Source organism: Euprymna scolopes, chromosome 38 (assembly GCF_053919585.1).
Source record: "Euprymna scolopes isolate OS-2025 chromosome 38, ASM5391958v1, whole genome shotgun sequence".
Classification (NCBI taxonomy): Eukaryota; Metazoa; Mollusca; class Cephalopoda; order Sepiida; family Sepiolidae; genus Euprymna; species Euprymna scolopes.
Window position 1 is genome coordinate 8,030,753 of NC_136519.1, and position 12,728 is coordinate 8,043,480.

The window sequence follows — 12,728 nt, forward strand, 5'->3', positions numbered from 1 at the left end:
CCTCCCTCCAGCTATGGATTAAATAGATTGGGTTCAGTAGTGATCTAATGGTGGCAGATATACACACGCACATAACTTGTCATCATGTTTGATTGATATGACACAATGTATTACTTATGGGTGCGGACTGTGCGCCACGAGTGTTGGGTTCAAGTTCTGCCAGGACTTCACTCTCATTTTGACTTACAAAAACTTTGAATCCATATATGCTTCCTCCAGCTATGAATTAGTAAACTACACTCTCAAGACTTGTTTGTGCAATTTGTTTACAGGAGAAACTCTGAAATAACACCATCTGTCCTCCTCCTCCTCTGCTTATTCCAGCATTGTTTGCAGTCATCCTAAAGTTCTCCTTGCTATTGGACTCCTGCATACATGTGTGTGTGTATATATATATATATAAAATAAAATGGAGGTGGAAGGACCTGGATACTCAACGTTTCGCCCAATTTATGCGGGCTTCTTCAAGAGGGATGGTCATTGACGAGAGTCGGAGGATTGGGGCTATATATAATGATGGGGGAGAGCAACGTGTTTTCCTTATGTAAATTAGATATATATTCATATATATACATTTTATGAGAGAAAAAAAAAATAAATTAGTGTAAATTAGTGTAGTGGATTACGTCTAAAAGTTAAAATATCGTAGAGATTAGAAAAAAATTGTGTTTGGAAATATAGCGGTGATAGATTAAATAAATAAAATGACACGAGATTACGAAAGAATTTTTTTTTTTTTTTAAATTAGAAATAATTGAATTGGGATAAAATAGCATAAATCGGGCGAAACGTTGAGTATCCAGGTCCTTCCACCTCCATTTTATTTCATATCGTCGGATTTAATCCAGCTCAACAATCATATATAGTGACACAAAGTGTGTGTGTGTGTGTGTATATATATATATATATATATATATATATATATATATATATATAGTGACACAAATTAACTAGTAGACTAGACTCTTAAAACTTGGTTGTGCAACCAATCTAGGAGAAGGAAAACCTCTGAAATAACTCTAGTCTTTCTCTACTCATTCCAGCAATGTTTTTAGTCACTTTAAATTCCTTCTCACTGGACTCCAACAATGCCAGTTCAGGAGAGATACAGTTTGTGAGATTTTACTACCCGACTCCTTAGGTTGCTCCTTCACCTCCATAAATCTTGTCCCTATCACAGTAGCCTCTTGCAGTTTAGTGACAAGCCATATGAGGTGAAAAAAAATTCAAAAATAATTCTTTTTAAGATGTTTGTTCACAGCACATTTAACTTTCTACATGTTGATATGGCTAAAGGAGCAGGGAACAGAGGGAATTCCAAAGGAAAGCAGTTTTAGAATAGAAGCTATTAGAGTAAAGAAATAAAATCTTCTACAGTAAAGGAGTAAATTCTGATGATAGTCGGATGAATTGGAGGTATTTTTGTTAAGGGGGCATAAGCGCAACAAAGCACATTTCACAGAAGTACTTCTAAAAAAAAGTGATGGGATGTGATGCAAGAGGCAGAAGAATTATTAGATTAGAAATTCTTTTTTGGCACTTTGCCCAAGAAGCTAATGATTAGTATATCAGCCTATATGTGGCAGCAATACTCTGTTTTCATCGGCCGAATAACGGCCAAAATGAGAACAGTAGTTTGAATAATACAAATTAACAATCCTCATCCCAAAACTTCAAAAAAAAAATATAAATTATATACTCTAATTGTATTTTAATATTCTTGATAAAAATTAAAGCTTGTAATAACTTGTTCACACTTATACAATTCAGTCGCCTTTCGCCTGGTGCTACCAGATCAGACTGTCTGAAGATACTGGCTTTCTCATCTAAAACGCAAACATTGATATTATTGTTTTTATTTTCCTTTCCCTTTACAAAACTCAATCAGTTTCTACAAAGTCAAAGACAAAACCAATTTTATTCTACAAAACAACCAAACCAAACATCATAAATAAATATTTGAAGATACAAAAAAGTTGAATCATAAAAATTTTTTCCAAGATTACTGAATTCGAAAACATGTCGTGAGCTTGTCTCTGCTCTATCGCTATTTATTTCATGGCAAGTGCTCGATTGAACTCCTATCTATGGTTCCCTCTGTCAAACTTTCACAAAATAACACTTGACTAGCTACAACCACTATATATGATTTTCCCCACTCTATCTGTGCCTAAATCTAAACGCAAATTCCATGAACAAAGCTTCTTTCCCAGAACTGCCTGCCTTTGGAACACTGTTCCGCTGGCATGCTTCCTGGCTAAATACAACAAGTTGCCTTCAAATCTAATGTAAATAAGTTCCTGTCAGGTTGTCTTCATAAATAACCAAATTCTACCCAATTTACATCATTAATGATTACTTCACTACCACCTTACATTCATTGACCCTTATCCTCGAGTAGTCTTCTGGCCTTAATAAGTGGTGACTCCCAAGTAAAAAAAAATAAATGAAAAAAATAATCTGAAAAAGGAGTTGATATGTCGTAAAATGAAACAATCAATCCAAACAGTTGCCTCTCGAGATCTTCACAGCTTATAATTATTGTTTGACTCTTATGTGGCGTGCTGAGATTATGGCAATTTTAAATATTTTATACCAATCAATATACTTTGCAAATAAAGCGTTAAACCATTGCGATGACCTAAAGATTACAGAATAATTAACTTCAAAACAAGAAATACAATGATTGATTGATTGAAAAGACAGAATTTATTCCGATTTAATTAAAAAGTTTACAAGCAATAATAAACAAAAAACTATTTCATGTATTTCCAAGCCGTAATCAGATATTAACCTTTTCTTTTTTTCTTCAACCGCTAATACCACTTTTTTGTGGTGAAAGTGGAAGTTTATGGGGAGTAAAAATTCACATATGTTTTCCCACTCAGCATACATATATTCCGGTTAGAGGAGACGACATACAGCACTGAGTATTTCCAAATGATCAACCATCTTGTACCAGATGGTTAACTTTGGTGATCTGATAAAAACTGGTGTGTCGATGTGATTATACCGTATATTTTGGCTGATATTGCTTCGATGTTTAGATCTGTCGAGAGATTCTGTTACCCACCCTTTTTTTTTTTTTTTTTTTTTTTTACAAAAGGGGCACCACTTATCATTACTCAATATCACAAGTTGGTTGTTTCGGTGGCCGATAAGTGTCACTAGGATTGGAAATAACTAGGAAATTGGGCGGAAGATTTCTTCAGGGGAAGTGTTTACGCAAGAAAACGGATCAGCAAATATTTGTTTACATTAGACTTGAAGATGGCCATGTTGTAGTCAGCTGGGAAGCAGTTTTGCGATATTTTGTTCCACAGATGGAATGCTCTAGGAAACCAATTCCACTTGGTGTTTGGTACAGAGAGGGAAAAAGAAAAGACAGTTCTCTGATGTGATTGTGGTCAGGCGGTTTCGTACTGTGAATATTTTACCAGGGAAGAAGGTTGAGTTCAGTCAGATACCTCGCATGAACATACCGATACAGAGAGATGCTAACAACACCACTTCTGCATGAAAGAGGCTGTAAGGACTAGAAAAGATCATGACTCCACTAGATTTCAAAGCCGATTTTGTACTTTAAGACAAGGAAAAGTGCTCCGAGCAGCATCATTACCCCAGATATAAAAACAATACGCCATCTTGGAATAAATTTCACTCTTATACAGGTAGAACATTTAGAAAGGTGGAATGATCGAACCATTTTTCTGATTTGTTGCAAGTCTTCCATTTCAAGTCTCCGGTGAAAGTCAGTCCTAGAAGCTTATCAAAGAAGTGTCTTGTAAGTTGCATTTCATATGTAAAGGTGAAAATTAAAGGAGTTCATTTTATTTTAGATACATTCAAATGTTTCCTAACATGAGCTACCATTTGTTTGTATTTGGATATTGGCTTATCCAAGTAGAAGGTTTAGTCAGTCTATTATGATTGAAATAGCGTTTTCTTTGGTCTGTCAGGTTTCAATTTGCAATTGTATTTTCTTTTGGTTTATCACACTTCAGTTTGAAATAGTGTTTTCTTTGGTCTGTCAGAATTCATTTTGAGTTAGTGTTTTCTTTGGCCTGTCAGGCTTAAATTTAAACAACTATTTGTGTTGGTCTGTCAACTTCAGTTTGCAGTGGCATTTTCTTTCGTCTTGCATTTTTGTTAAGGTTATAAACTCGCTGACTGAATGGACGCATCTTTACTTTAATCCTTTTATTTTTCTTCACAATTTTTTATCAAGTTTTAAGATAATAACTTAATTTCTCACAATGATATTTCAATGTTTGGCCTTTGGCGGCTCTGTTTTCAGAATGAAATTACAAACTAATTTAAAGTTTGCTTTTTTCCCTTTCTCGTTTTATCCAATCATATCTAATCAATATTTCTTATCAATCAATCGTAAGGAAAACACAATGCAAAAACTTTGGTGACAAAGAAACGAAAAATCTCAAATAATTGTCATTCTTGCTTCATTAAAATCTTACTGACTTGATAAATATCTTCTAATGTTGTCTTCTCGTTTATTCATTGTTTTTTAGGGTTTTATTTTTAATCTGTACTGCTAATTAGCGATTACATTCTAACGTGTATGAAGCTAGTTTCTGAATTTTTGAGATGAAGATTAATTATTCGTATTATTTGGATTCTTCCGACTACTCTCATGGCTTAAATAAAGAGTTCTGTTTGAAATTCTGTGCACATTGCCCGAGTTTGACTGAAAGATTGCCTGCGCCTGACTGAAAGATTTTGAGTTCGACAAGATACAGCTGAAGAAGGTCGGAGGTTACATCAGCTGAAACATTGTGAAAATGACACTCAAGATGAGAACAGTGGTTTAAAGAATCTAAATAATACTTATTTGGACACTTTAATCAAATATTCTGTTCAAACATATGAGTAGTTAATGACAAAAAACCAGCTTAAATTGAGATGAATTTCTCAATCTGGAGGTCAACGACTCCCCACCCCCACTTCCTCTATGTGTGTGTGTTTGTAGTGCGGGGGGGGGGGGCGTACTTGAATGATGATTTCCTAAAAAGTAACGAAACACATTTAAATTTTGTTTCTGAGTTTTTGAGATGAGGATTGCTTTTTTCGTATTTGAATTCATCAGACAAATGTTTTCATCTTGAGTGTCATTTTCTTAACATTGCGATCATTTTAACCTCTGACCGTCAGGTGTTTCTGTCTAACTTGGAAATTTGGATCGAAAAATACAATTGCGAATTACTTAAGACCTCCATCCAGTCATGGCTGACGGAACAAGAACATGTTACTCCGTGAAGTAAGTAAAGAGTTTCGTTAGAAATTGTCCAAATTCCAGAGTTCAACCAGATACATCTGAAGAAGGTTGGAGGTTACATCAACCGAAACATTGTGAAAATAGCACTCAAGATGAGAATGGTAGTTCAAAGAATCTAAATAATACTTATGAAGAAGACGAACAAAACTTGTGCAGCGTAAATGCCTTTCCGATGAACAACTATTATTTGGTTGATTAAAGAATTTAACAAAATGGAATAATTTTACTGGGATTTCAAAGAGATTCAGTTTTAGTTGACACTTGACAAATAATTTTTGTAGCAAGAAAAAAAATAATGCTATGATTAAGGTTTAAACAAACCAAGAATATGAAATAGAATAGCACTTTTTTTTTTTTTTCATTATTATAATATTAAATTTGAAATTTTTAAAAAAGCCAAAACTATATATGATTTTTCTTCTTTAAAAGAAATTTGTTTACATTTAAATATTTGTTTACATTTAAAGTTTTTGGCTTGACCAAGGTTTTTTCAAGCGATTTCTTTTAATCATTTTGTTTTCCTCTTGGAGATGTAAAAATCTCTCTGAATAGGAGCCCATTGGGATGTGTTTTTACAAAGGAGTCACCACTTATCAAAGCCTGGAGGCCACTCGAGGATGAGGGTTAATGCGTGTACAGTAGTCAATGGGAAAATGTCGTAGTAATCATTAGTAGTGGGAATTGGGCAAATTGGATTACTTTAAGGGGACGGCTGATCAAGAACTTGTTTACGTTGGACTTGAAGACGACCATATTGTAGTTAGTTGGAAAGCAGAACAGAGTTCCACAGGTGTGCAGTTCTAAGAAAGAAACTTTGTTCATGGAATCTGCATTTAGGTTTAGGCACAGATAGAGTAGAGGAAATTAGTGATAGTGGTTTCAACTAGACGAGTGTATTTTGTGAAAGTCGGGCTGGGGGGGGGGACCATAGATTCAAGCTCAGACGAGCACTTGTCATGAAAATAATGATAAAGCAGAGGCAGGCTTGCAACGTCTCTTCTGTGGGAAAGAGGTTGCAGGGAAGAGAAAAGGGCATCCACCACTAGGATACGAATCTATTTTGAACTTAAATGGGGAGTTTGTAAGTCTTTTAACGTGCAAACATGCAACTTGCGTTACGATGTCATAAGAAATAGGATGGCACTTTTTCTAATTTAAGAAAACAAAAACGATATTTTATTTTTTTAGAAATATTTATCAACCTTTAAAGATATGAAGCAAGTTCCCTATTTTAACATCCCAATGGATTAATACTCAGAGAGTTTTACATCTTCAAGAACTGCCCGCCTGTGGAACACTACCTGCTTCACGGTTGAATACAACATGGTAGCTTTCAAATCCAATGTAAACAAATTCTTGTTGAGTTGTCCCCATAAATAATCAAATTCTACCCAATTTACACTATTAACGAGTACTACACTGCCACCTTACATTCATTAATCCTTATCCTCGAGTGGCCTTTGGACATTGATAAGTGGTGACTTTCAAAAAAAAAAAAAATGATTTGCAAAAATAAATTATTTATTTTATTTGCGGACTATTATCCTCATCTTCTAGTTGTTGTTTCACAATATTTCGGCCAACCGATCCTCTGGCCTTCGTCAGGTAGTTAACTGCAACAGGATAGGAATGCTGGGTCTCTTAACTATATCCTCAGTAATTACTGTTATCTCCAGATAATGCTCACCTGGAACCATAGAGATTCAACATCTCTATCCACTGCACTATGGGCCCCAAAGGGCACAATAAATCACTTGAAAAGGCTGCAACCGAGGCAAAAGATTGTTTCATATCTTTTGAAGGTAACCCCAAAATATTTATCGATGATGATTTAGCATTCATCATCTTGATAAAAACAATCATTAAATAATTGTTACTTTTTCCTCCATTTTTTTTTTTTTTTTTTTTTTTTTGTGCATGCATTATTTATCTCCATGCATATTGCCACTGTTGTGATAGGAGCCAGATTTGTGGGGAGTTGGGCAGCAAAATCTTTGTTCACATTATATTTAAATTTGTGCATGTTGATACTGTGAGTCAAACAGGGAGCAGGAATGGAATTCCAAAGGCAAGTGGTTCAGTTAAATATCATTTTCTAATCTTTTTATTTCAGGTTCGCACGAGCTTGAAAAGGCTTTATTTCTATTATCTTGAAAAGCGCTTGAAAAGTCTTCTTTATATCAAGTAAAAATTTGTGCCCATATATTTAAAAGAAAATCAAAGTAAATACTTTTTAATATTAAAACACTAAAATATTTTTTTTAATAATTTTTAAAAATAATTATTAAAATACTATTAAAATATATTAAAAATCAAATCAAATAGATTCTTCTGAAATTGCGTCATATTATTCCAGTACTGTCGATAAGAGTTATGCCCCTTTATCACAAAACTACCCATTGTTATCTATGTTTTATGGATGTTGCTGAAGTGAAATTCAAAATCGAAATAAATATTTAAATATTAATTAAATTATTAGTTTTTTTGGTCTTGTTATATCATTATTTATATGTCAAATTTTGTTTTTTAAAGTTGAATTTTTTGTTGAATATCTGTATGAACCCTGTATTTCTAATTTTAATTTATGTACGTCTTTTTTTTCTTTTTTTTTTTTTTTTTTTTTTTTTTAATAATGATGCTAATGAATAATGATGCTAATGATGCGCCGTTTGTTTCTATTTCAGCCAGCATGTTCACTACGACACCAGAGTCTAATTGTTACATTTGTGGAATTGCTCCTCTCGAAAACAATTTGGTTGTATTCACTTTTGATAAAGAGGGACAAACAAGCGATGTAAGTGTATCACAATTTTCCAACAAACGCATCCATTCAACTGTATCATACAAAATTTTAACTGCGTATGAATCAAGGTCACAGGTTGGTTGGTTGGGCGATGAATGTCACTAGGCGAGGATTGGAAACAACTAGTAGATTGGGCAGAAGATTTCTTTACGCACTAAAGCGGATTAACAAGTATTTGTTTACACTAGACTTGAAGATGGCCATGTTGTAGTCAGTTGGGAAGCAGCTTTGCGATACTTTGTTCCACAAATGAGACGCTCTGAGAAATCAACTTTTCAATAAACACATTAATTAATGTGTTTTATACAAATCTATTTGCATCCGTTAAAATTTTACATGCGTATAAATCTGTGTCAGTCATGGCAATACTTGTATCCAATATCCAACTGTGTTAGTGTTAACTGTGATGGACAGAATATCGAACAACCCCCCCCCCCCATCTTACTCATCAGAGATGAAATATCTATACTATGCAGGTATCTATTAAGGAACGTCTGGATTGATGTCGACACAATTATTCTACTCCTGTAACTCATTACTGTCACATGGTTGAGTCGTCAGAAACTGGACTCATTCTCCCTCTGGGTTTGTCCTGTGTTTCTATTTGATCTGCCTTCTCAATGATATGGAATTACCACAAAAATCAAAAGTTTGGCACAGGTCAATTAAAAAATATTTTTTTTAAAAAAAGTGTAAACTAAAAGAGTTTCCAATTGTATGTCCTGCAACTTCCCTTCCCTCCAACGTTATTTTTAACATATGACTCTCCATCCTGTAACCTCTGTCTTTTCTTTCTGTTGTTGGGATCAAATAGGTCTTAAAGACCCCAAAAATAAGTGGCTGTGAAAGTAACAAATTCGCGTCTACACTGGTTGACCTGCACACACTATAAACAACCAAACAAAAAAAACAAGTTTTTTGTTACAAGTTCGATTTCTGATATAGGGAAAGATTTATTTGGAGGAAAAAAAGGTGGGGGGGGGGGGAATATTAAATATTTACTTTTGATACATTCGTTTTTTTTGTTTACACAACTTTAATAATAATAAACAAACATTATCCCTATCTGACCAAACAGAATTTTTTTTTCAGGTTGTGTACGCGTTTAGGATATCTTAAATTTGCGTTTGCAAATTACTTCATTCTCTATGATTATTTGACGACAATCACAAGACCTCATTCCCCCATCTCTCTCATTGTACAACAAACCATTCCACCTTTGTGGACTGGTGGGGTCCCTAGAGATGCCAGTGACGTGCGGTATTAAATATCTTTTGCAATTTGCTTCACTGTAAGACTGATATAGCCCAGAAGGCATTCGGTATAAATTATTAATTCAGATTAAATGGTGCTCAACACAAATAGGTATATAACAGGTTTATTGTACAACTAAGGAACAATGTAACAAATCATATTTATACTCGAACATAGCTTGAATGCCGTAATATCAAGATTTATTTACTCTCTGCTGGTTACCACTTGGTAGCCTGTTTTATAGATTTAGTAGTCCATTCTCAAGGGCCGTAAGTATCTTCCACTATATCGAAAACATTCATAGCAGCCTACTCATGAGCAACATGGTCTTTGTCCTTCAAGGTCAACAGCTGATGTTCTGACTGTAATAGTTCATAGGATTAGTGAAACTATTGACTGGTGTTTATTTTTTTAGAGCAATAGCTCTTGACATATCAAAGACCTTTGATAATGTTCGGCATAAAGGTCTACTTCACAAGATTATTAGATATGGAATATCTGGAAATGTCCTCTCGAACATCACAAGATTGTTAGCTATGGAAAACAAATTCTCTGATAGATTCATAAAAGTTTTTGTTAATGAAGTTCGAGACTCATGCAATCAATGCTGGCATACCTCAAGGATCCATTCTGGGCCCAACCATCTTCTTGAGTTTCATCAATGACACAATCCTCTACCTGCATAAGAACCAAATACATCCTAAGATGGTGTAATGTTGTCACATCTGAGAAAAGTGTTGCTTGAAATACCCTTTTTTGCTCTGGTAAAGTACAAAATCAACTTCGAAATCTAGTGATTGATGCCTTTTTCCCCTCTCTACTACCTCTTTCTCAGAGAAGAGATGTTACTAGTCTTTCTCTACAGTTATTATTTTCATAGCAGGTGCTCGATTGAGCTTCAATTAATGGTCCCTCTTTCCCTGTAAAATATTCACAACAAAAACTCGTCTAGCTACAACCATTGTCAAGTTTTCTGTCCCTCTTTTTATCTAAAACTAAATGCTTCCATGAGCAAAGTTTCTTTCCCAGAACTGTCCATCTGTGGAACATGGTGCCACAGGACTGCTTCCCAGTAGACTACATAATGTGGTTATTTTCAAGTCCAATGTAAACAAATTCTTGTTGAACTGCCCTTTTTAAATAATCAAATTCTGTCCAATCATCACCATTATCACCAATCAGCATGGTATTGTTTCACCTTTTAACACTTTGTCTGACACTTCTAACAGTTATTCTCGAGTCAGCATTAAAAACAATGTATATTATATATAGAGAGAGGGGGATTGGCCCCAAAACAGTCATGTTATATAGAGCGGTGGGAGGTATTAAAACAGTTATATTGTATTGAGGAATGTGGGGATATTTTTCTTGACACCAGATAAACGTATCAATTGTATATATGTTTCTTAGCAAAAAAAAAAAAAAAAAAAGCCAGGGGATATGATATCCACGTATAAACTGAATCATGTTGTATCACAGAGTTATCACATGGGTATATATTACAATTCATATTTACATAAGGTATCATATTTTTATAAGAATGATAATATATGCTTCATACGTTTCTTTCTTCAAGAGTTCTATCTTCACTGCTGAGCTCCGTGATGAAACATGAAATGACCAACACCAACCAAATGAGACATCTGTTCTTCCTTCTTTTGTGAAACCACAGAATGTTTTATATTTTTAAAATATAAATTTATTTTAGTTGTCTCAAATGGTCTTCAGAGTCTACATTTCGTCTACATGCTTGTTCTTCACAGTCTCACTTTCTGGCTTCAAGTACGTCTGTTCATTCTCGTGACTAAACTCTAACTCTCTTCGACTGACTAAAACTCCCGAATTCTTGACCTCAGTTCCGGTGATATAACCCATAAAAAGACATTTCTCCTTAACGTGACCTTTCCACGTCTGCTTTCCCAAGGTTATTTTGTTTACATTTAACCTAATTTATGTAGGTAGTCAATCTGTAGAAGTCTTGATACAAAGAGCAGAGTTCCGTCCCATGTGAAGACGAAAAGTCATGTGCAGGAATTCTAAAAGATTCACTGTATTTTATGGAGTAATTCTGGTTTCCAATTAGTTCTTATTAGAGCGTCATTCCAACGGATTGCTTAGTACTTATCTATAAATAGAACCTTTCGATTTTTTTTTAATCATGCCCTCCTGATTATCTTAATTTTGTGGGGGGGGGGGGTTCTTGCTGCTTTGGTTGCTTGGAAATCTGAGTAGAAGTACAAGTTGAGAATCCGTTCTCGACAATCAGTCCGACAGGTGCAGGGCCAGGAGCTGACCCATTACCTGTCAGGCTGAGGTATGCTGCCTGGTTATTACCGAGGAGGTTAACCCTTCTCGGCTTTGCCACTCAGTTTTTGAGTGGAGCAAGTTTATTGATTGCTGCCTGAGGCGTCTCTACCGGAGAATGCCAATAAGGATTTTTGTTAGGCAATTTTTGTTAGGCTAAAGTAACCCTCCTATAAGATCAGTGGCTTGATATCCTTACCTTTTGACCTTGTGTCGCATCTTGCTTTGGCGGGCAAGTAAATAAATATCTCTTAATTATACCAAAAATAAGATGTGTCATAAAACTAGACAAAAACACAAAAACTTATCTTTCAGATAACGATGTGTGTGTGTGTGTGTGTATATATATATATATATATATATATATATATATATAGTTTTTGTTTTATTCTATTCATGTGTACCTTCATTTTCTCTCTAATGTTCTGCGGATAAATATGCAATACAATGACGTTTACGATTTGCTAAAGTTCCTTTGTTCATTTCTAATGTGTTTCCAATGAGTTCAGCGGCACTGTTGCAGTACGGTTCTCATTGGTAAACATGTTGCAAACAGTCGGCTCCGCCTGTCGATTCCATTCACCGTTATCGCATGAACATAAAACATTGTAGTGATTATAAAAGTACAGCTGGTTGCCACGGAAAACAAAGAATCAATATCTACAAGCCAAACAAATTCCTTGCCAAAAAGAAAAGTTCTATTCTTGAAAAACCTTCTATATTTCATCGTGTTTGCACATTAAATTTTGATTTATTTTGCGTTCTTGTTCTCAGCCAGGTTTGCTAAATATCTGTGTTGTTTAGTCGTGAAATGAAGGAGCATGGATGAAACAAAAATAAATTAAAAAGAAACGATGGAAGAAGCAAAATGGTGGAGAAAACAAAAAAAAAAACAAGGTGCAACTTTAATGTGTCTTTAAAAAAATGCGTTTCAAGGAGAAACATCATTACATACTTACGTGTCATGCCAAAATTAGTATGAATTCTAAAAATTACAAACAATGGTTAAATAGAAAAATAACTAAGTAAAAACAGAATTTTTTGAAGTTGAAATTTTTCACTGTAAATTAACCCTTT

At 34.5% G+C, this 12,728-nt stretch overlaps 1 protein-coding gene across 6 annotated transcripts in view; it reads left to right on the plus strand.

Annotated features, from left to right (window-relative positions):
* LOC145263058 (vacuolar protein sorting-associated protein 41 homolog) overlaps positions 1–12,728 on the plus strand; it is a 411,356-nt gene that overhangs the window by 312,549 nt on the left and 86,079 nt on the right. For all 6 annotated transcript variants that reach the window (XM_080119907.1, XM_080119904.1, XM_080119909.1 and 3 more), the window contains one exon: positions 7,975–8,084. In XM_080119907.1, the coding sequence (XP_079976033.1) occupies positions 7,975–8,084 (110 nt within the window). The remainder of the gene's footprint in view (positions 1–7,974; positions 8,085–12,728) is intronic.